Source organism: Corvus moneduloides, chromosome Z (assembly GCF_009650955.1).
Source record: "Corvus moneduloides isolate bCorMon1 chromosome Z, bCorMon1.pri, whole genome shotgun sequence".
NCBI classification, from domain to species: Eukaryota; Metazoa; Chordata; class Aves; order Passeriformes; family Corvidae; genus Corvus; species Corvus moneduloides.
Genome location: NC_045511.1, coordinates 47,698,198 through 47,723,744, shown reverse-complemented (window position 1 = coordinate 47,723,744; position 25,547 = coordinate 47,698,198). Strand labels below are relative to the sequence as shown.

Genomic DNA, 25,547 nt, shown 5'->3' with positions numbered 1-25,547 from the left:
AAGCCAAGCACAGGGGTAACTTTCCAGCAAAGAGTACCTTCACTCTCTCCTTATTCTTCCTTTAGCTGTATGGATTCAACAGTTGGTCTTCATTACTAAGCTGTCCATAAGAGAGTTATTCTCTGTTCCATATTTGGTTCCAATGAGCCCTTGATTAATAGCTGTCTGCTATAATTTATATATAGCCCTGGTTTAGGCAGAACAATTTCTTTTTTATGGCCATTTAAAAATATTTCACTAGTGCTGTTCACCTAATTTTTAATCTAAGGGAAAAAAAAAGGAAGAAGGTGACACACCATGTCCTAATTTCCTAGGAAATCTCCATGTGGGAAGTAAAAAAACCAAACCAAACCAACAAAACCAAACTCCAAAATGAAAACTAGACTCAGTTATGAACTATACTGCTCACTGAACTGGACTACAGAGTAAAGAAGACTTCCAGAGCTGCCCAGTCCACCCCTCCTACTTCTGATGCAGTGTCAGCATCTATCCTAAAAAACGTTCATACAGGTTTTTCTCTAATGGCAGACTCTACAAGCTGCTAGACAACCTACTCCACAGCCTCATTATCCTTGCTGTTAGAAATGCTTTTCTAATATATCACTTGAATCTCTCTGGCCACAGCCTAAGATCATTGTTTCCTGCCCATTCTGCCATGGTCACAAAGAACACACCAACCTGTTATAAATGAGATCTCATCCAATTTAATATCCTCTCCAAACCAACTAAAAAAACTCCCAAAACAGCAAAACCCCAAGAAACAGCAAAAACCCAGACATGGAAAAAAACCCTACAAAATCCTAAGTCCATAAATACTGTGTTATATTTTCTAAACTATGCTGTGAGGTTATTTTTTAGCTTTTCGAGTCAAGATTTGAGTTTGAGCAGAGCTGAGGGCAAATGAAACTTATTAAATCCTGTGATTAAGAGCATAATGATATTTACTAGTCTATTTCCACCAAACTGTAAATGCACTGTGGCTGACACAGGCTTTCTGTCATAAACACTTTATACTACAGCAGCAGTTAAGTATTACATATTTTCCAAAAAGTATTTCAAGGAATGTGTGTGGAGGGTAGGGGTGTTTTTAAGAACCAACTAGGAAAGACTGTTTTGCATTGCTTATAATAGAAACCTCTTGTGAGGTCTTCTAAAACAACAATTCAGCAAAAAGTGAATGTGAAGCCACTGAGTCAGCCCCTATAAGCCTTTTTTTAAAAAAAGGCAGCTTTCAATGAATCCATTTTAAATGTTTCTCATCCCCCTTCCGCAGTTATTCTTATATAAAAACTCTCCCTCCCAACCTTTTCTCTTTGGAAATTTGGTAACCATAGTTTCTGTGTCCTGCTGAGACTTGCTATGTAGAGCTGTATTCTACCTGCTATTTAGCTGCTGATAGCAGTGTTTCTGTTGCAATTTATGAGAAATGTCAGTTGAAGGCAGAAACTATTGTACACACTATATTTTCCCAGCTGGATATCTCCGTGAACAGAAAGCAAAAACATGAATACACATGCACCATACATTTGGGGGAGGGTAGGAAGGAGACTGCGGGGGAAAAAAGGCTGCAGGTTAGATGTGATGTTGGGTGGTCTAAAGAAAATGAGCTTATCAATGGGAAGGTACATCTAATATTATTAGAAAACACCAGAGATTTTTAATGCAGTCCGTGGTGCTATACCACCAATACAAAGACCCCACTGTTGACTCTGCAGATGCCTCTTTCCTTTACACATGGAAGTTGTACTGTTGTGTTCTGAAAACTGTCACACTCAACTACTTGTTTCTCTGACTCAGGTCTGCAGGTTCTTGTGTAATGCTTAGCACAAGGACATTTTAATCCTGAATACGGTTTAGCCACTTTAATGGTATTTATACCTGAGGGTGTTTTGGGGTCTCCCCAGAGTAAAATGAAAACCAAGTCACCAAGAACAGGAAATACAGTTGTGTCTCGTCATGTTCTTCAGTAGTACTTTACTTACTACAGTGATAGTGATATCATATAGCAATACATCTCCTTGGGAAAGCATCTTTCCTGGATAACAAGGATAGCAATTTTCATGCTGCTTCATCACACTGACAGCTGAAGATAATAGACTTCACAAGAGAGGAACTGAAGTCCAGTCCAGCAAAGAGTAGGAATTAAAGCAGAATGTTGGCTCTGTCTCCTATGATGACTGATGCAACATTCATTTTTTCTTCACCAGAAAGTAGTGAAGATTATAGTAGAAGGTATACGCCAAAGTTAAGTAGTCTTCAAGCACTGTCCCCCTGAAGATCAGCATTTCATGGCCATGGTCTTCTCTTGAGAGAGTACTGTATCAAACCAAAAGTTTGCAGGCAAATAGTGTAACAAATCTCATAATTTATGTATATTTCACAGTCCACACTACACAGAAATATGAACCTGTCAGTAAGGAACTACTCTAGCTGCAAAAGTCACCACTAAAGAAGGGACAAATTATTAGAGCAGCAAAATCATTCATTATGGAGCACATGTTGCTCAAATAGCCTATGTGACTTCCTAAACTCTTGTCACTAGTAACTAGCTTCCAAATTTGCAATTAATCTTTGTCATTGCCCAAATCACTTCCTCCATTAGAAGCGCAGAACTGAAAATAATGAAAATCCCAAGTCTACTGAAGTTAAAATGCTCACAGTCAAACTGAGGATAGATCCAATTACCATTTAAATAACAACATGAAACTCTTTGAAGGAAAGGCCTTTAGATCTCAAAGATCCAAATGCTGAGTGAGCAGTAAGAAACTCAGTTCTTTAAATTTCCAGGGGAAAAGCTACAAAAAAAGAACTCTGACCCCGGCTGTCAGTCATGTGCCTAAATTTCTAGCATTTTTTACTGTTAAATGTAGCTCTCTTGGTGTGTAATTAGTGGCTATGTCATCATCGATACCACAGTTAAAATAAACGCTTTAGTAACTTTTTCTTGAAGGTTGTTCTGTTGTGGAGGTGCCAAGAGTAGCATGAAGTGGTGGGAGACAGACCAAAGGTGAAACACGGGTTTTATTTTTCTTCTTTCTCCCTTGGAACTCTAAATTTAGGATTTCCACATTTTGATGAACTCACGCTTGGTTATTACTACAGATTTTGAAAATATGAATGTTTTGTTAATTTCAAATACAAAATAGTGCAAGGTCAAATGGTACTAAAAATCTCATTTAGGTAGAATTACAAGCGCTGTGCCTTTTGAGTGGCGAAGAAAAACAATAAAATTGTACTGAACTGCAGCTCAAATTTCTGTTGTTTTTTTAATTCTTTCTCTGGAGAGCTGTGAATGAACAATGCTTTGAAAAGTTCTTTAGCCCTTGACAGTCTACGGAGTTTGCTGATGTCACATTTCCTAATTGACACAACACAGGGTCTGCATGGCACACTGCTACAACATTTGTTTTACAAGTGCACGTTTCACAGGAAACCAGTGATTAATTTCCCAAAGACTTAAAGGCATACATTTCTAAAAAGGGAAAAATAAAACTGTTACATATCCATACAAATCAAAATTTACAGAATCGTGGCAGCCAGCCAGCAAAACTACTCCAGGTCTGTTTCCCCATCTGTTTGGCCTGTTAGCTGAAAGAAAATAAAATCAAATTGCTCCTTCTGTAACTAATTCTCAGAACTCCCAAAAAACCCCCAACTTCCATGACACATTTTAATATCTCAGAATGCCTTACAACAATCAGCAAACCGTGTTAACACCATGTAATGTAGACACAATAGCTCAGAAAGGGGTACTGAGACAAGAAGAATTCCCTCCTCCCCAGCACTGAAAACGTGCTGTGCCACTATTGCTGATCACAAAAGAGACCTCTTGATGCCCTCCAGCAGACCATCTTGGCCAAATCTTGGTGTAGTGAATGTTACACCCTCACCCTCCTGTACGTCAGCCCCTGCCTTCTGCTTGAGGCTACGGACCTTGGAACAAGGAAGGTAGAAATAAATGTGTGTCAGATCCTTGGTCACCTGCAATCACACCATTAATGTAAACGAAAGTAGAACTGGCTTGTGCAAGTCTGTGAACCTGCTGGCATTGGGAGAATGCACAGTCCCCACTGCTGCCTCTGGTAAATGGGAGGCAACTTAGCCAGATCAACTGGCTGAGCAGTTGAGGTCAACAACGCCTTCAGCTATTTGTCTGCTGGAGCCCTGACAAGTGATTTTCAGTTTATGGCAATGTACCATGCCAAAATCATTACTTTTTCCTTTTAATCTTTAATTTATAAATTAAAAACCCGTCACAAAAACTTGCACAGCTTTTTTCTGTCTACCATTGGAATGGTATACATTAATTAATATACTTCAGGTTTCTACTTCACAGATTAAAAAATAATTTGACTAGGAGTACTTTCAACAGCTGCCCATAAATCAGCCCACTCTCAAGAGTTCAACTCTAGAGTTATTGTGTCTATTGTGCATCTTAGGGTTCAAAGACAGATTATTCATGCATTCATTCATAGCCAAGAATGTATCCCAGCAATGAAATTTACCCTTCAAAGCTGACCCAAGCTTAACCACTGGATTGACTAAATAATGTAATTGCTCAATGATGTGCTATATCCCTTTACTGAAGATTGTAGTTTCAGTGAATTGAGCTAGTTTTAAACCAGTGGCATATTAATGGCACATATTCCAAAAGTGTAAGCAGCTGCTGCCCACCAACAATGCCAAACTGAATAATAGGAATGCAAACAAATCTCCCGGTGCACAGTTAGCTTTTTTTGCAGTACTTAAAAATTGCAGTGTTATGAAATTACTTCTGTGAAAGAAAGAGGCAGAAAATAGATGAAAGCAAAGCCGTTACTTACAGAGAGCCCCTAATAGCTGAGTAATGTTGCCAGTGCAAGAACATTAGTTCTGTCACCTCCTTTTCATACCCCGCAATTTATTTTCCATTCTGCTTAAAAGGGTTTCTGCCACTAGATGTAATGATGAAAAGAACAGCCAGTGTTCTCCTCTCATACTACAAAGTCAAGAGTGCTGGAATAACTTCTCCTCGCCTGTTAGGGTAAGCTATCTGGTGCAGCTAATTCAGTCAACATTCCAGCCTCTCCTAGCCACATTAAGCCAATGCATCTAGACTGAAGATTAAGGGGAAAGGAGACAATTATGTTGTGTGTTACTGCCAAAGATGCAAAGACTCTAAATCTCCTTGAAGCTGAAAACAAATTAGCAGCTTTGCCCACATCAAGCTGTCTGTCCAAATGGAGGTTTCTTTTCACAACTGCATTACTAACTGTGCTTCTTATAGATAATGCTTTGGGGATACAAAAACATTTTCTCTAAGCTATTTCCTGTCACTTGCTTGTCTAGACCAACAGAATAATTTGTAATGCAATCACCACCTACTGCCTTGAAGCAAAACCAAGTACAGATTTACTCCTGCCCCTCAAGAGTCCCTCTTCCCCCTCATTTTCACTAATTTCATGTTCCACTTGTGTGGGCATAATCAAAGTAAGAAGAAATGGCATTAGCCTATCCATTCATATTTCATAAAAATGCACCAGTTAATAAATCTGGACCTCTGTGCTGCCTTTAATCTTTATCCGAGGGAGAAACTGTCAGTTCCTGCAAAACAACCTTCAGTGAGTATCAGGAATAAATTACTAAAATGTTATACAACTTCATCCCCACTGTCAACAGGAAGGTGTTTGCAGGGGAGATGCAGTCATTCAAAATCCACCTCAAGTCAGCTGGCACCCACAGCTTCCCTGTTCAGCAAGTGGGAGTGCCTTGGCACAACAGCACAGCGGCTGAGGCCCACAGAAGTGTAGGTGCTGGAAGGAAACCAGTCTGTCCAGCTTTTGGGATACACACACAACAAAAAAACCCCCCAAAAACCAAAACAACAACAACAAAAACAAACAAACAAACAAAAAACCCCCACGAAAACAACAACCAAAAAACCAAACAAAAAACCCCCAAAAAACCCCAAAAAAACAAAAAAGAGAGATCTAGGAGACTGCTCTCAAACAAGATGTCCACACTGGCCAGAGAAAGCCCAAGTGCTGTGGAGATCTCTCCAGCAACACTTCCACCACCAACATTGCTGCAGCCTTTTCTCCCACCCCTGAAGTACGTTCGGACATTTTCCCAGATAAATCTGTTTTTAACCAACCCTGACTATGCAGTTTAATGAAATATAAACTACTGTGTCATTATGTTTCAAACCCCAGATCTTTCACTCCTATCTTAAGTAGGCCGCACCCTGAAAGAAATGGGGCCCAGATGGGGTTTGCAAAAAAACTGATGAAAAAGCTCAGAAATGGGATACTGTCAAAGGACTAAATTATTTTGCCACTTGGGAGTTGCATGTGCTTAAAAATCCTGAATTTAAATTTTTAGAAGACTATCAAGGAAATTTTTTTCTTTCTTTCACACAGTAACAGAAAAATGAAAGTCTTTCTCAAAAGTTCACAGACTATGTAGAGATGCCACTCTCGTTTCAACATTCAGCAAAAATAATCTGATCTTCATTAAGATAATGAACATTAGCAGCATCTATTGGCGTTCCTTCAGGTTGTATCATGTCTAAATAAAAGTGTCTGTCTGGAAATTTCTGGAACACGGGAGTTTTTTTTTTTTTTTTTTTACTTTCTTAAATTGCTCAGTCTTGTAACCAGTGATTCTTCCTAGTCTGGAACTATATGAAGTCTACCAACAGCGAGTGATTCTTCTGGATGAAACTGGCCTGGATGCAGACAAACTTTTACTGCCTTCACTGTCACAGGTGGTGTTTGAACAAAATTTCTCAAGAAGCAGTATTAGTTTATTGCAAAACTTTCTCCACAGAATCTAGAGTCTTAACTTTTAGGACTTTCAGAAAATTGTAGAGAAAAACCTATAAAGTAAGCTTCTTCTTAAAACCTGTAACACACTAGAAGTCATACTCTGTTAAAAGTTGACGTCAGTTTCTCTCTTCCCTAAGGAAAACAGCTCCTTTAGTGCAACCTGAGACTCTTCTTACTGTTTCTAAATCCCAGCTTGAGCGGGTCACATAGCCTCAGGGCTTTCAAAGATCCACTAAAGCCAGCTCTATATGAACGCAAGGTTAAGAAGTACAGGTTCAGTCACTGCAGGGGAAAGTAAACAGCCAGTAAAACATAATTACTTGCTTCAACCTACTTAAATGAAGAAGTTTTAAGTGACCGGGAAAAAAAGCAAAAAATCAACGAACCACCTCTAGATTACTTGAAGATTGATTTGGAACTACCCCCACTTGAAACTGGTTTTCCACAACACTTATCTTTAGTGTTAGGATCTGGCTACAGAATTGCCATCTCCTGACAACTAGTGTCAGTCCCATTTCATTACTGGAGATCGTTACACTATTAGCTAAATTACTACAGAAATAGCATGGCCTGATCTGCCCCTAAACACTGAAACAGAAACAACAGCAGAACTCAAACAAAAAAAAAAATCACTTAAATACACTAAGTACTAACCCAACTGAAGGCCTAGTAAACATCCCAAATAAGCTTAACTGACATCTTAAAACAGGGAAAAGAAAAAAAGTAGGGCAAAAGAAGGATTTTCTTAAATATTCTTCTTTATTCTGCTTAAATCTTTAACAAGGATGGTAAAAATCTGCCCTTAAAAATTAAATCTATAATTCTATAAATTTTATTTCCATAGCTATATCCCCTTTAAATTCTATTAAGCTTTAAATTTACAGCTAGTAAACACAAACCAGTGCTAATTTTGATGGACATGTAAATGTTTTGCTTTAGTTGATACTCCTTAAAAAACAAAACACCAAAAAAACCAAACAACAAACCCAAATTAAAGCAGAGTGCTCTAATACTGGCCTTTTGTTTTTCATCCCAGATGTTTCTAGAGGGTTTTATTACCCTAAATTTCATGGCACTTGGGGATATAAAACTGATGAACTTCGATTGTGTTTTCCATTGTAACACTAGCTTTTGTAAATCTAGACCTACTTTTTCAGACTAAATCAAGAAAGATATTTCCCTTGAGCTTCTCTTTTTTATATATATTCTCTTTTATATATATATTCTTTTTCTTCACCCTCAACCTCTACCTTTTCAACCTCTGTGTTTCCTGCCTCCCTCTTTTAGAACAAAAACATAAGCAGTAATTTTTATTAGCCCTGAAGGTCAAAGATCTCTTCACTGTTCAAAATATTTTAATTGAGTTTTTCCTTCTGCTTTTTGGATTGCTACTTGTCACCAAAAATTCCATATTAGTATCTAGTTACTACGATAACAGTAATAACTGGGAAGAATTACAAATACGCCTCAGGATGACAAAATATAAGTGTCTACTATTTCTAAAAAAATGAAATGCTTGTTAGCCCAGCCGCTGATCTTACATTGGAAGGTTAGTCCCGATGCTAAAAGCAGCTTTTTATGATGTAGCCCGAAACAGTGGAAAAAATTATTATTTTTTAAATTATCTAAATTCTCTTGGTCTTATCAACCAAGAGAACCTCTCATTCACCACTGCGCAAGGTTGGCACTGATTAGGAGTGCAGCAACACTGGAATACAACAGCTTGTCCTAAGTATTTAAACTATGTACAAAATTAAGAGTGACCAAGAGAACATCTTTAAATAAGTGGATTAATCCCTGAAGCACAGCAACTAAACATGCCATTTCAGTTGTGCTTTCATTCCTTACTCCAATGGTATTTATTTAGTAAGGAAACACTTGGATGTACACACACTTCATTAGCAGTCATCTCTCCCCCTGCTATCTACAAATCCAAACATCGCATGTTCCAAGTATTTCGTACTGGAACAGTCTCACTTCTAAGCAATCTGCAGCTACTGAGACTTTGCTTTCTGAGCAATAAATGCTCAAAATTGTTGCTTTTCTTGAAGAAACTCCTTCAGTGTTCATAACCTCACTGCTTGAGCAGGCTCAGTTTCACATTCAAATAGCTCCAAGCAAATGTTTCCAGTCTCAATTATCCTCCTTCCTTTTTCTAGGCACCCTCCCTGCCCCCATATGCTTGTTTGTAAAAGGGATAATTTTCTATGTATGTACAAGCAGCACAGGGAGTCTTCCTCTGTAGGAATCTGGCAATATGCAGAGTTTTATGTAAGCACAGTCTGGAATTTGTTAAGTTTTTTCATTCTCTGCTTTGGGTTATACCAAGAGAATTACACCCAGGTTCTCACTCAGCTGGAAATGTGGCATTTGCCAGGTCCCTTTAGATAAGTTGCCTGTTGCTATCCAGGGTAAATAAGACACTTTTCATATTTTTGGTCAGTTATCATGACTGTACTGGGACTACACTTTGCTTAGCATTACATCAGTATAGTAAGGGTGAACCAACAAGAGAAGCACTAAGCGGTACAGAAATCGCACATTCCTCCATGCAATAAGAGGCGTACAGCCTCTCTAAACAAATCTGTAGGACTAGCTGGCTAGACCCTGTGGGCTGCTTATGTTCAAGAAGGAACGCTGACTTTTAAATACCAAATTTAACATTTAACAGCACAAATTTCCTAAGTGCTTTTCTTCCAGTGTTGGTCTGCAGTCTTCAAAAATCTGAAGCAATGGTATTGAGATGAAATGGAAAAGGTGATGATCTAGCTTAACTTCTCTGCTGCACTTAGAAAGCCTGGAAATTAACAGTGGTTCTATTTTCACCTCATTTTTTTTCCTTTACAGACCTTCACTAATCTGTGGTGCTTTACATCACCTAGACAAAGAAGTTCAAACTTTAATTTATGTTTATATGAATGACTAATTGAACATTTTTGGGAAAAGGAGTTCTTTGCAACAGAATTAAACTCAGGAAAGTCAAAATATCTCCTGAATCCCTTCCTCTGCCAGCAGGGACCATCCACAGCCTATTTTTAATTTCTGCTTCACTGATGTTTATACTGACATGATTCATGTACTGTTTGCTGAGAACAAAGAGCCTGAAAAGGTTTGGTTATCGTGACCCAGCTGATTCAGGGCAACTCACTGAAGCCACATCACAACCATGCGCACCTGGTTCATAGAGTCAGTCCCAATGGCTTAAAACCTGTTGAGGGGTGCCTGTGGATACCCTAAAATTACTGTTTGCTTCACTGATTTTAGATGAAACCTGTATAAAACAGGCTACAAGTGGTAGGCACTCCTTGGCTCTAACACTGGCCAGCAGTTCATGTTTCAAGGAAATTCACAAGAAACAGTGTGCAGAAGCCAGTTAGAGGACGATGCCAGAATTTATGTCCCTAAACAAGTGCATCCTCTGATAAGGTCAGGCAAAGAGCTGAGATGATCAAAATGGCCCCTTCAGACACGACAAACCTTGGTTTAACTACAGCTAAATCCATCTTGCAGAATGAATCCTGTAACATTAAACTCTTAAAGGTTTTTTAAGATAGTCTGTGTACATCCCAGATTCCTTCTGTAAAGTAGGTTGACCTCCCACAAACCACAAACATTTTTACACAAGACTGTGGCTTTCCATTGTGACATGCAGAGCATATCTCTTCTGCTTCAAGTTTCTATGTAACACGTACTAGGTGCCAGACTCCAAGTGCCTGAGATAATACAATGAGACAGCTGAGGTTTATTAAAAAATCACATATTCAAGGATTCCATAAATCCACTGATTTACTGAGTCTGGTATCACATACAGTAGAAAGAGCAGAAATTAAACATAACATGTAAAAATATAAATACATGTAAAGGCTTTTTCTTAACCGATGGCATTTTGATAGTGGGTGATGTTCATACTGGGTCAGCAGATGACCCATGCACCAGTAGAGAACAGCTGGATTTTAGCTGTTCTGTTAATATAACTAGCCAAAAAACCCTACTATCTCCACTTCTCTGTAATGTGGACATAACAAAGCCTGATTTTTGAGCAGTAGTTATCTTTATGCTTCTGTCATATAAATACACAATTCTGAACTAAATATGGTGGTTACCAATACCCAACCACCACTCCCTCTACCCAGCAAGTCAATGGTCTACATCACACAGCAAAATAAATGCATCCAGTCTAAAAGCGAACCTGTTGTTTACAAATGTACCTCTAGGTTTAATAAAACATATTGCCCCTCTCAATAAACCTTGCTTGAACTCAAGACAACAGTGTGATTTAACATGTTTCTCTAAATTTATACGAATTGTTGTAATGTTCTTTGATAAAAGTCTCTAATGCCTACGTTTGTTTCCTTACATATTTGACATGGCTTTCTCCATTACAAGTTTCATTGTTTCATCATGCCTTTGTATTTGTGAAAGTAAGAAAATGTGGTTGTTAAACTACAAAAATTGCTAACAGGAATAACAGGCAGCCAGTCTACTCATTCTTCTATTTCTGTTGACACATACACACCCTTATTTACACACACATGTACAAACACATCTAACCAAAGATATTTAAAACAGACTGTTCTTTTAAAGTATTCTTTGCAAAACTAAGACCACATAGTAAGGCAGAGAAGAATCCACATTAGCTCTGTGCAACAGATAATGTTTTCAAAACAAACTATGCGTATTAGTTGCAAAAGTGGCAGGCTGGGAAACCCTATACACAACAAATACCAGCATACCTCTTTGTCTTCTAAGCCTTCTCCTTTCTACTAAATTTCTCTAAAAATGCTGCAAAATAGTGTCAGAACTGATGCTATGATAAATTAGGAATACCCTAGAAATGATCCCATCAGGTTTCTGAGATCGCGCAGATTCCTGTTTCTTTTATTTGACAACCAGTCTCAAGTTATAAAGACCAACAAGCTAACCCTGATTGAAAAACACAACTCATTTCCCCATTATTTGTTACTGAACAACAGCAGGTTGCACCCGAGCTGCACAAAGAGGAAGAATGTCACCTCATACAGACAGCTCATTCTGCACACAAAGGCAGCAAGGACTGTCTCCTATGCAGTTTTCAAGAAAACAAGACATCATCAGAACTACTGCTTGCCATCTAAAGGCAGACACTACTATTAGATGCAGAAACAAAACCAGGACACGACCCAGGGCAACTGGGTCAACTGCGTGTGAGAAGCAAAACAAAAACGCAAGCTCTAAGCAATTTAGAAAGTTGGTTGGTGGTTTCCCTTTCTTCTGGGTCATTTATGTTTCCTCCAGGCAATAAGAAACAATTATTACTTGCTTCGAAATTGTTTTCCCAGAAGATAATGACACATTTTAGCAAGTACCTGATTCTAGATAAGCTTTTTTCTCAGTATAGCAATAGAGACTTTTAGCAGCTCTTTCCCAGAACATCAGAATAACCAACCAAACCAGAATATACACTCCAGTTAACACTACCAAGCTTGTTTCTGTGAAGGACTTTTACTGAAGATAGTTTCTGATGTCAAATATCCACATCAACTGCCAGTTTCATGTTGACTTGCCCACATAATCCTTTCTCTTTGTTCTTCTACAGGGTAGCCTCAGATAGTTCCTTCAATGCTCTGTTTCACAGACATTACCACCACTTTGGCCACACTACCAAGTTACATCCAAACAAGGTTGTCATGCAGATGACAATGCCTCTGGCACACATACGTAGAAATTAAGCACTACACTGCTTAGTGGAGCAACTGAGAAATTCCCACGTGATAACCAGCAGTCTCAGTCAACTGTAGGAGTAACCAGCTATGGTTAGTTACCACTCCCTGTAATTAAATGTCACAGACTTCAGATGCCAGCTTCCTTCTACACCTCTTAGGATTAAAACACTCTGGGAAAAATGGTCTGATTTATTACATCAAGTCAACTAAATAGAGTGGTGTAGAAGTAATGAAAAGAGCTGTGTACCAATGCCTTTTTTGGTCTTTCAGAATTTTGTCTGAAATCCAGTGTTGTTTTCTTCCCCTGCCCCCCACCCCTGAAGTGATTATCTTAAAAATATGACTCATAACCTGAACATCATCCTTTTCCTGACCTCAAAGAACAAATGCAACAGAATGTGACAACCTGTTTAACATACATAAAACTGGTTATTTCAGATACCTTCATAACAGGAATTCTCAGTATATGCCTTCTTTTTTATAGAGCATGTATTACATTTTTGCTAATAACGAGTTCTACATAAACGATTTGATTTTATCTTTCCCCACTCACACTACTATTCTTGTTGTAATAACTGTGATTCACCACATCCTTTCTGTATTTGCATTCCCACAGCTACTTGCTGCAGGACATGAGGGCTGCTCAGCAGCATATTTGGTTCATATGCAATACAGTATGCAGACATCCTACAAGCCTATTCTTATCACCTCACAACTAATTTCACAGAATGGCTAAACTAGATATAAAATAATTCAAATATCTCAAAACACAACCCAAGATTAGAAATTTTCATACCTTAGCTTCTTAGGATTGTTTTATGTTAAGAAGCTATAGGATATCCAGACAGCTAAAGAAATGTCTGTTTGTATGTGTATTTTTACTAAGTTTTGGAAAGCAGTAAAGGGAGTGAATATTAAAGAAACATATGAACATCACAAACGAAATTTGTACGTCATCATGAACATCAAGATGGTTTTAGATGTACCTAGGTACAAAGACTTCACTTAGAGTAAGCTGGATTTACACCAGTTTAGGAAAGGTTGTGTTCTACCCTAAAGTCAAAATCATAACTGGAGAAAATTAGTATCTGGTAATATTTTTTGTTCTGTTAAAGATAAATAGAAGACCCATCTGCATGCTGTTCCCTAGAATTTGACAGAAATGGCTCCATGCAAGCATCTATATAACTGCTTTCATGAACACGTCAGAAAATTTGAAAACACCTAAATATATACTTATATGAGTGCTCCAAACATCAAAACTTAATTAAATGCAAAAAATCATCATTAGGAACTCCTTTTTCTTAATACAGTGTTGATTGTGAACTCTGGGACAAAACAGTCAAATTTTTATTATTTTCTTCAGTCAGAAGGGTCTGAAACCCTCAAACACAAAAAGCATGGTACAAACCACACAATAAGAAATCATATCAACTATCTTCAGTCTCTTGATTTACACTCTAGTTAAATTTCTAGAGTATTTTACAATCCCATTTTATCTGTATTAGCAGTCATTCATAGCTGTAGTGTTCCCAAAGAGTGTTTGTAAAGCTATGAAAACAGGCACACTCAAAACAGTTTTGCTCAAACATGCCATCACTGAATTGAGTTGTTTCAGAAAATTGTTTTAAACAAACTAGGAAAAGGCTAAGGGAGTTAATTTCCATTAACTAACAAGGGTTTTTAAACCATTAGAGTGCTGAGATACTGGTAAACAGAATGCACTTTTTTTAATACTTCATTTCTGGTGCCAAACCTTTCGCAAGGAAGCCCTCTTAAATTCAGTGGGGGTCAGAAGTTTAGTTTATTCAGCAAGAATAACACCATTAACAGCTACTGCTCTTTCATGTCAACACAGTTAACACCCACACATTCCAACTCTGGTTAATATAGGCCAGTCAAGAAAGATTGGAGTTGCTAAGGGCAGTCATCTCTGCAGGGATATTTTAAAACAGAATTTATACTGTGCTTTAAAAACAATCTAAAAGGATCAATCTACCTTATGAATCTGCTGCAGACATACACAGAGAGAAAGATGGATGGATGAGAGCATATAAAAGCAAGTAAATCTGACTCTCTCTATTGATTTTTGAGAGGACAGTGTAGAGCACTTTGGTGAGGTCTTATATATCACTGCAAAGGACGAAATGCCATTGTGCATACGGTCTGAAACATGTCAGGATTTATGATGAAGCGATGCACTGCTGTATTCTGTCATTATATCATTTTGTAAATAATCTTGTTTTCACTGTTGAGGAAGGTAGATCACTAAAAATTAAATAATCCTCAAAAGAAATATAAGAACTATCACAGGAAGATTTTCACACAGGAATAAATGAAAACATCTGCTTTTATTTAACGAAAAATTGCAGAAGTTTAGTGTACACGTGCAGTACATTTAGCAGGAGAAAGCTGGTATTTTAATAATAAGCTTTTGAAAACCAAAATCGAAAAATCTGCATATCACTGCATAATCCTCTTCCTACTTACTTTGTTCTAAATCATAGCAAATCAATGTTTAGTGTTCCCCAAAGCTTTCCAGCACTCCTACTCGGACAAATGTCTTCAAAGGATATTAAAGAAATCAGTCTGGTTTTGATAGCACTTCTTCACCACATGAACACTTTTCTTCAAGCAAGAAAGCTTTCCTCTTAAAGCATATTTCAGATAACCAAAATGCAAAAATAATCACATCAATTTGCAGGATCTCTGGGGCCTCTATTGTTACATAATGGTGGCATTTCTTATCAGCTGAAATATTCAGCTAAGTTTTCATCTAAACTATTCAAATATCAACTCCCATCACATAAACACCTCTTCATGATGTACATTTAATTAGCACATTTATGCTATTCTACTAGCAATTTCTTCATATGCTTTTCTTAATATAGCAAGAGGAGACAATTCTATTATTAGATGGGGTTACAGGGTAGGTCATTTGGAAAACACAGTTGCTTTAAACAATAGAAAGGCCTGCCATTTGTTTTCAAAATAAAAACTCACTAGCTGAGCTGTAAAGCTGTGACTGTCATTGTATATAATGGTGTCCCAACAGATGAGCAAGCCTTTAGTTAGCACCCAGGCCGATACAGCATGTATCCTTGTCAACAAATCTCACAGAAAAACCTAATGGAAAAAACAATTTACCTTCTTCAGTTTCATGCCACACAATTCCTTCCAAGTTCACGCTGGTCCCAGGCTCACAGGGTCCAAGGCATTCGGGTTCTGTAACTACTCCAACCTCGCAAGTATTTACACCCACTGAACGTGTCCGTACCAAAAGCTGCTCGACTGGTGCTGCAATATTGGATGAAGATGGGGAAAAGTAGGAAGGCAGAATCTGAGGTGTGATACTGCTGGAAATCGGAGGTGGAGGTGCAGGCACTGTAAACAGGGGATCAACCTGAAAACAACAGACAAACTTACTATAATGGTGCTGTGAGAGTTAAAAAAATAAAAGTAAAATAAAATAAAAATAAAATACATAAATAAATTTTTTAAAAAGTATAAGAAGCCCAGTTTGCCAAGACTGCATTTCTTTATGTAGGGATTTGGTGTATCACAGGTAATTTCAGTCTTATGAGTTCCAATCTTTTGACGTTAGCCCAAATGCTGCACATGAAAAATTAAGTACAAAAATATCTATCATACACGCTAAACAAGGCAACTTGCTAAGTTTCTACTAGACTATTCCCTGTTGTCATAGACTGTTAGTATGAAATAATAAGTTTTTAAAGCAAGGATTAAGTTTACTTTTTTCTTGGCACTGACAGAGACTGATTTGTGGATGGAAATTAATTTTGCGAACTGGGAACTTCATTTTCTATTTAAAGAAAAACATTTATAAAGACAGTACAAAGACACAAGTGCCATTCTTTCATGTGTATCATAGAGAAATTAGTAGTTGGAACAATTCTAATATCCATACGGCAGCAAATACAATCTCTTGTCATCCAATCATTTAAAATACATTAGGATGACCCACCTAATACCTTACAGACAACATTTAGATCTTTCTGCTTGGAATAACAGATGAGGACTTTTGTAAGAATCTAGCCAAACCATCTAATTTCTCAGGGTTTCCAAAATGCATATTTAGAAGAATACATCCCGCCAGACAATCAGTCTATGCACAAGACAATTCACAGAGACAATATCTGCATATGAACTGAAGACGTTCTCATCATCATCATCTCTCCCGTATAACTTCCAATCTCCTCAATAGCAGATTTTCTGTGTAAAGATATGGCTGAAGGTTTTCGATATGTCACTTGGGCTCTAACATCCCTTGTCACATAAAAGACAGCTAGATAAGGATGTGAGTGTGCCCATTCAACTACCTAAACCACCTGGAACTCATGTTCATTTGGCCCACTGGATCACAGATATCACCTGAAGAAACCACTCTTCAGCATAATAATTTTTTTTAAAAACAGCTGCTTTTTAGCTGCATCAAAATAGATGATCAGATGTCTTCAAGACTATGTTTTTCATTTTGGACCTTGTAAGAAGACTCAACAGAAAAGACATAATGACTCACCATACATCATCTAGGTTTTGCTGAAATGTATCTTAATGTAGATCAAAGTTCATTTTGCCTTCTTGTAAAGCAAAATGGGGATACAAAGAAAAGGACAAACTAATAGGTGTTATACATGTATCATAGATCAGCTCACTTCATCAAATGGACACTTTTCATAATGAGAAAATAAAATGACAAATTAGGAAGACCTTTTTAAAAATTGTAACAATTGTTACTATTGGCCTTTGTAACAATTCTGTTGCTTTTAGCATTATTCATTGACTCAAACTGAGAGTCAAGGCTTTTAATTGTGTATGCAAGCCTTATGTGTGCTGAACACTTCTCAATAAATGTTGTAAAAATGTTTTGTATGATCTTAGTATGACCAGCCTGGATTCTGATCTCAATTACATTAGAACTAGGCAGGAGAGGGGAAGGACCCATAATCACAGTCTTCTCCAAAGTATTCCTCATTTAGAGGGGATTCTTTTTATTTAGAATGAAATCTTCAGGTTCAAGGTAAGTAAAAAAACCCAAACAAACAAACCCAACCAAAAAACCAGAACAAACAAACAAAACAACCAAAACCAACCAAACAAAAAACCACAAACAAACAACAACAAAAAACCCCACAACACCAAACCCAAAGCAAAACATAAATACTAAAAGCGTCCCTAAGGGATAAAAATCTACTAATACTGTCAACATTCTACTGGTTAAAGCAGAGCTCCTGTGGCATAGGAACAATGCACTCAAGCAATGATGTCTTTATTCTTCTCTTTATGCCAACAGAGCTGCACAGTTAAAGCACAGGCAGAATGCTTTGCAGAGCAGACCTGAATGCACACAGGAAAGTCAAATATCAGCTGACCCCCAGCAGCAGCTGTTTCTTGCAGTATCTAATAGCACACATCACACAAAACCATAACTGTGTATGCCGTGCGTGGGGAGACACTGATTCTACGCTCTACAGCTCCTGCTGTCTGCTGCCAAGTGGAGGCACACGGTTGGATGGCACAGAGCCCTGCTCCCTGGCACTGGCTGTGTAATGGTGCTCTGTCAGTGAAACGGGGTCAATCTGTACCCCAGGCATAATTTAGGAGTTCTTAACATACCTTACTTCAAGCCAGAAGAGAACTGGGATCAGTAACTGGCAGGAAAATGGAGCCTAGCACTTAAGAAAAGCTAAGCCACATCCCATTATAAACCCAAAAAATGCTGATGAATAGCCTGTTTGACAGTTTACATGGTGTTTTGTAAAGCTGTGCAAAACCTCCTACTACAAATGCAACATCATTTTTCCGTAAAATATACTCATCACAAAACCAGAGGAAAAAAAATCCAAAGTGTTTTCTGTGGTCATACTAAACTAGCCAATGTTTTAAGTGAATGTAGACTAAACTGACAGATGTGTTTTCCATTTTTGAGTATTATAAACAGTGAGGGGGAGCTAACGAAAGCATGGATCTGACAGTGTATCCTATTAAGTTCTTTGTAACAAATATTTGTACTCAGGTCTGGTTTATTTAGAGCCATTAATAAACGTTCGTGTTTTCCGCTAGAAATGTTCACCCAGGACAAGGCCAAATAGGAGCGCTTGCACTAAACGGGGCTGTTTCTCTGTGAATTAAAACACTAAACCTTTGGCTGAGAAATAAGTGGACATTTACTGTCCCTGAGGTACCTGTTCATTGCACATATATGACCTTACTCAAAAGAAAAAAATATACTAAGCTTAAACATTGCTCCAGATTTCCATGTTTTAAAATTATCCCATCTTGTTTGATAATCGTAACAGCACTGCAAAGTGGTGGTTCTTAGAGATCATTGTGGTGACACAATCGTTTTCATGAATTCTCCAAAGGGCACTGATGTAAGCTATTAGAGGCAAAGAGAGGCAGGAAGGCCGCCATCTCCAGTGGAAAAAAAGGCACATAAGACTAACATCTGGTGGTGGCAGTCTGTCAAACTGAGGAAAGTTAATGTCAAGAACAGATGCTCTGCAGTTTCTCACTGTTATTTTTTCATTATTATTCCCAGGTGTTGGCGCATACTGAACAGTAGCCTTGCTGTTTATCACACAAGAGATTCCAATATGAGATTGAAAATCTGAATCTGAAGAAGGTTATTTACATAGATGCTCTCTTTAGACGCATAATCAAAGGAGTACAAAAAGACAGAAATATTCAAGCAATATTTTCTTCACCTAGTTCCAAGAGCTTTTGAGAGCTGATTGGTGACAAAGGCTACAAAGCTGCAGTGTTATTCACGGCAGTTTTCCACTGCCAAGTGTTTGATCGTATCAGAGAGCTATGATGCTTAGTAGCAGAAAGCTCACAGAAAATGAAGACTGCCTGCCAAACAATCTAGTCACTGCTCCATGGAGCAATCCTTTATCTGAACATTTACCACAAGAAAAAAAAAAAAAAAAAAAAAAAAAAGTCTATTTTGGTGGCTGCATAACATTTGTCAGTAGGAGGAAGCACACACGGAAAAGAAAGGAAATATCGTACTAACAAGAAATAGACAAGACTTTCTAATAAGCAAGGTTGCCATTCAGTTACTCAGGCACTTTACATGCTGGAATCAAGTTCTGTGTATCAAAACTCACCTTCCTGATTTCATGAAGGTGTATCTTTGGAGATATGTATCAACGATAACGTGGTCTACCAATCTAAGGCCAAAGTGGGTCGTACACTACTGCAGTGTCATACACCAGGTGATTTTGAAATGTATATGCCAAAAGCCAGTTAATCCATCTACCAACACAGCCAGAAGAAAGGCAGAGGAGAAGGTTTCAGTCTGAGTACAAGCCCTTCCCAGAAAGCACTTATTTTTAAATGGAGAAAAAAAGAAAAATACTGAAAGCATTCCCAGTGGGAATGTTTGCACTAATAGAAAGAATGTGAAAAGAAGATCTGAATCCTATTATAGAGTCTAACTGAAAACCAAAGCCTGGCCCTTTGCAAACCTAAATCTTCCCTCTCAAAGACAACAACACGAAGACAGAAAGGACTAAGAAACTTCCAACTCTGAAAATTACATTGAGAAGTTCTTTACAGTTTTGAATTAATACTTCACAGAATCACTGTGTCTGGAAAGGAAAACAGGAAATAAAGGAATTCAGCCCTATCTGGAAGTTTTGAGTCCTAAAAATTGCTTTCTCTAGATTTTACAGTGAAAAGGAGACTAGCCTTTTTTTACATAAGGTATACCTGCCTCCATCTTGATTTTCTAAAGCAACAGTGACCCCAGAAGACCTCACTGTAATCTCATGCACAACATCATAAATCAGAAGTAATTTTAATGAAATTAATGTAACTCCTTTGGAAGAAAACAAATATGGGAGAATGTGACATGAGAAAAATGCCTGTGTGCTCAGAAGCATGTCTGCACTTCCAAACATCTCACTGATCTTCAACTCTCCTCTTGCTACACACCTTGCCCTACAGAGAATTTACATATCCAAAACCTAAAGCTACTCCTTCATATTCTACCATGTGACAGGAATTACCACTATGAAAAATCTCCATTTTGTCTAAAAGATCCCATTTTAATCTCAGTTCAGTATTTCTTGCCTATAAATCATATCAGAGGCCAACTCAGAAACATTGTGATATCATGCTTAACAGAAATGATATTTTGTTTTCTTCAAATGTTCTACATCAAATTGTTGAGGGGGAAAAAAGTCAATGCCATAAATGACAGCATAGAAAAAAAGAAATACTGTAAGACATGGATGTAGAAGGGAATTTCTGCCATAGGACAGACATATCTATTACAAGCTTTACATTCAAAACTCAGGAAGATCAGAGATACTACGAAAATTAGTTATTTTGGTGAACCCAGTTGAGAATCACAAGAGCTTAAACATAAAAGAACAACAAAGATGATTCAAACTGATAAATTTCAGCCAAGTTTCACACTTTGAAACCTCTGTTTGGGAATATTTTTTTAAATGCTTATACTTTACAAATATTGTATTATGAACAAGAAACGCGATGCGTAATTTTGTTGAACTGAGTAACATAAGTAGCGTCTACTTGCAGTTTCCAAGTATTTCCTACTCTTAAAATTAACTTCTCCACTTCAATCAACTGAGTAGCTGGAGAGAGAAAAAAGGCATTAACAGAACTGACACTTTTTTCCCTAGTAAAGCAGCAAATCACTCACATCTGGAATGATTTCAGTATTCTGAACAGTTGCTATTAAGCTAAAAAAATATCCACTTATAACTCTTACTCTGCTACTAAACTTTCAATATGGGGAACAAGGAAAAAAAGTCCCCCTTGTACCCAAAATATTCTTTGCCACTCACATCAGCCACGCTGACCAGCACACAGAGTTCTGCAAACTCATCTTTTCACAGTTGCATGTTCTTTTTACAAGGTGACCTCCAGACCTCCTCAGACCTTATGTGACTATGTGACATTATGTATCTGCAGCACCTCCAAAGACATGATAATGCTTGTATTTTATTTTTAGAACAGCATTAATGAAGCCTATGATGAAAAGCCAAAGTTCTGAGTAGGGTCTAATGCAGGACAACAGTGCTGAACAAAAGGCAAGGAAACTTCTTTGTCCTCTCTTGGATCTCCCATTCTAGCTCAGATGATTGGGATTTCCCAAGCCATTCACATATTTTACTGTGAGAAAGATTAGCATTTGACAGCTGCCAGTGATATCCTTTTGCCAAGGCTGTGTCTGTGAAAAATTGTATGTCAACTCTAACACTTGGCAGAGTCCTGGGAGGATGCCCAGATCACCACCTGCAAATTTCTCGTAGAGACATTTCTCCTCATTCAGCCTAAGTAAATCACATTCATTGAGATAATTGTTTCTAGAACACCTTTCTGCATTGAGTCTTGATTTCTCCTGGTCAGCTCTTCAGTCTGCACTTCCAAACTTTTCTTCAGTCAGCCATTATGCTTTGCTAAGCTTTAATACAAAATAAACAAGTACTGAAATTCACTCAAGATATCTATCCTGTGTAGAGAGGTACACTGTAGTCCACAATTAAGAAAGGAATTATTCTGAATAGTCAAGAAAGCTATTTCTCTGGATTGTCTGGGGCTAGATAGAAACTGCGGAATGATGTCCAGTATCTGTCAGTGTCATGCAACTGAATATGGCAAAAACCAAGGCATGTCCACCTACTGGTGATGGCTAGGTTCCTAGGGTTATGAATGTTATGAGGGTTATGAAGTTATATGACCCTTTAGAAGCTTTTCATTTTAAAGAAAAAAACTTTTCATTTTAACAATGGCAATCAGTTCTTTTTATTCCAAAGTTTCTGCCACAGTCAACCTTCCAGGGTTCTGAGCCTGAAAATAGATATGTTATTTGCTTACATAAATCTCATAGCATTATAAATAAATATTACCCTCAGTTTTCAAATGTTTATTTCTAACACATATAAGACTTCAACCCGAGAAGGAAGGCATGGTTGCTCTATGACAGATCAAGACTCCAACAGACTAAGGAAAATTTTCTCATTTTTAATGGTATATAGGAAGATAATATTTAATTTGATTGCATCATCATTTCACTGCTCCACTGCAAATTTTCATTCTTAATGTCCAACCAAATCATGACTCTATGACTCCATAGCAGAATTTCTCCACTACCAAAAGATGGTTTCAGTTACTTGATGATGCAACCACAGCCTCGTGGAAGAGCTGCCATTTCAGCCGTTCCGGAGTACAGGAACATAAGACATTCAATAAAACTTCTGGAGTTTTTCCAGGACTCCAGGACAATGTATAATAAAGTGGCAAACAAAACTCAGAAGAGAAATGGCTTCATTGTACTTTTTTGACTTTCTGCATGTCAACGGCCCACTGCTGCCTTTTACCCACTTTCTGAACACTCACTTTGCGAGTGCAAAGTTGCACACATTATGATTCAGGCTGTTGCTCCCTGAATTCAGTACATTTTTGTTAAGAAAAATTGTCTAAACTAATTTCTCTTCCAAAAGGTTGTCAAAGACCTTCTATAATCCTCACAAGCAGAACTGAACTTTGTTGATGGCCTATGCATACCAAAAGCTTTAACATGCCTGACTACATTCTTAGGGATGGCATTTTCAGCATGTTCTGAAAATTAAGCATTTGACTTAATGGCCCCATATTTATTGATGTCTACAGACCCTAAAATTTTTAATTTAAAAAGCCCTTAGACTTTTTAGGCAAGACATGTGGGTCTTTGACTAATATATTCCTGTATTATTGCTCTAGAGGTCTCCTTGTGCTTTTTGATAGCGCGTAGGATCCATATCAGTTAGGTTTTTTCTATATTCCTTAGGCTAACTTCACACTATTAGCTACAAACAGTACGAAGTGTAGGATATTGTGTCATAATTTTACTTAAAGGACTAGACAGTATTATTACTTTCAAGAATGGGACATACACATTCATGATTATTTAGCAAGTCACTAAAGGAAAATTTCTAAAATGACCCTTCAGCTTTCCTTTTCATTGTGACAGTTCAACTGAAAAAGGAGCTGAAGCGTTATTGTTTAGCTCTCCTTGAAATTCCCCACTGTTGGATATCTAGTTAAAGTCTTTATTCTCAAATGCAGTTTGATCTATTTACAGTGTCTTCAGGAAAGACAATTCATGACAAGACTTTTTTTTCCCAGCTGATGTACACCTTCACTGGTATAAATCCAGAGTAGGTCCACTGAAGCATAACTGTGGGCAGCGCTTGGACTGTAGTCGTTGTTTTACCAGGGAGAAAAGTAGATAGCATTTCAAATAAGAGCTCTAAAAAAATTCCAAAAATAATACATGTACAGTAAAGATTTTTTTAAGGGTAAATAATCCTTGAGAGGAGGAAACCACTAATATCTGTTCTCTCCAAATTATTGGGTTGGCGCCGGTTTCTGACACAAAGTGTTCAATACCCTTAATAATGAGACTGAAGGATTAATCTTACAATATGAAGGCAAATACAAGAACCAAAGTCAGCAAGAAAGACCTTTCAAAATTTTCTGACCTAATTGCCTCAATTCTGAGGTCATTCAGTTTGGGCAGAGAGGAGAAACCCAGATTTAGTTCTTTTTCATGAGAGCATCCTCACTATCAGCACCAAGTTATCTGATTACAGGTTACCTAACAGACAGACAAATCTTGTCCTTTCAGTGGCTGAGTATTCAGGTCACCTTGAGATCTCTGTTTTCATGTCCCTATCTCAACATTTTTGCCTATTGATTTTGCCTTAGTACCTTAAGATCCTCATTAGCATGCTCTCTAGGAGCCCAAACACAGAAGTTTTTATTTGAAGAGTTTTATAAAGGATTTATCATTCCTGTTCTGCTGAAAAAGAAGGGAGGCATGCAAAGGACCCAGTTTCACCCGGAAAATCCCAGACACCATTGTTGAAATACCTTGTGTTTCCATATGTCCTTTCTTATGCTCTCACAGACTATTTTTATAGTGTAACAGAGTGATCAACACCTACTGCAAATGAAGCTCCCTCTCTGTTCAAACAAAGCAAAAGAATTCGACCGTCCAAGTACTCCACTTTTCATGTGTTATATTCTCCAGTTACTTGCACTTTCTAGGATGGTCTGCCCTAACTGTGCATATCCTTTCTATTCTACCCACGCACAATAAACTTAAAACAAAGACAGAAAAAGCCCCCAAAAAACAAAAACATTTCTGAATGCTTGGTAGAAATTCAAATATCTTGCTCATAAAAATAAACCTAATCTAACCTGTCACAAAATCATGAAATGGCTCTGGCAGTTGCATCAAACTATATAGACATGCACAGACCCTTTGAAGAAATGAAACTGCACTTTATCAAGTGTGATTTATAAGCAACACTGATTTAGCTGGGAGATAACACTGCTGTCTAATCATTAGTAGTCAGACAACAGCCATGTGAACACATCAATTATGGGCCACTGCCAAAAGCCCTTGAGATCCCAGAGATTAACAGCCAATCCTCTGTTTTACAAGCTCACATCAAAAAGAATATTAATAAGAGGAGGAGCGATGTGAAAGCTTGTCAGAGTAATTCATGCACTAAAACAAGGCATTTTTCCCTTTGCTCTGCCTTGAACTGGTCCATGAAAAAGCTGGCATTAGTTACAAAGCACGAAGCGGCCAATTTCTCGGAAAATGTTTTTCATTGACATATGGGAAGTTGTGAAAGGCTGGAAAAGCTCTAGCTGGTGGACAAAGGCAACAAGTTCTGTGTGTTCCTTTCCTGAACGCATCAATCCTGCAACCATTATTCAGATATTTGGAAATTAATATCCATACACCGAAGTGTTTGATGACTTTTCTCATCCTCAGATCTATTTACCATTATATACAAATTAGCCAGACTTAAAGGCATCCATTTACTCTGTATTGCTAATGACTTTGAAAAACTGAAGTAGAAATACTACCAACTCATTTTCAGGTTCATTTTGGTCTTCAAATGTGTGTGGGGAAAAAAAATCCACAATTATGCCTTTTTTAACGACTTCTATGGAGTGTAGTTGACTAGAGGTTTACTCTTCTTGC

General features: G+C 37.7%; 1 protein-coding gene across 1 annotated transcript in view; it reads right to left on the bottom strand.

Annotated features, from left to right (window-relative positions):
* ZNF608 (zinc finger protein 608) overlaps window positions 1-25,547 on the bottom strand; it is an 81,202-nt gene that overhangs the window by 28,594 nt on the left and 27,061 nt on the right. The window contains exon 3 of the mRNA XM_032096669.1: window positions 15,656-15,911. Coding sequence (XP_031952560.1) covers window positions 15,656-15,911 — 256 coding nt within the window. The remainder of the gene's footprint in view (window positions 1-15,655; window positions 15,912-25,547) is intronic.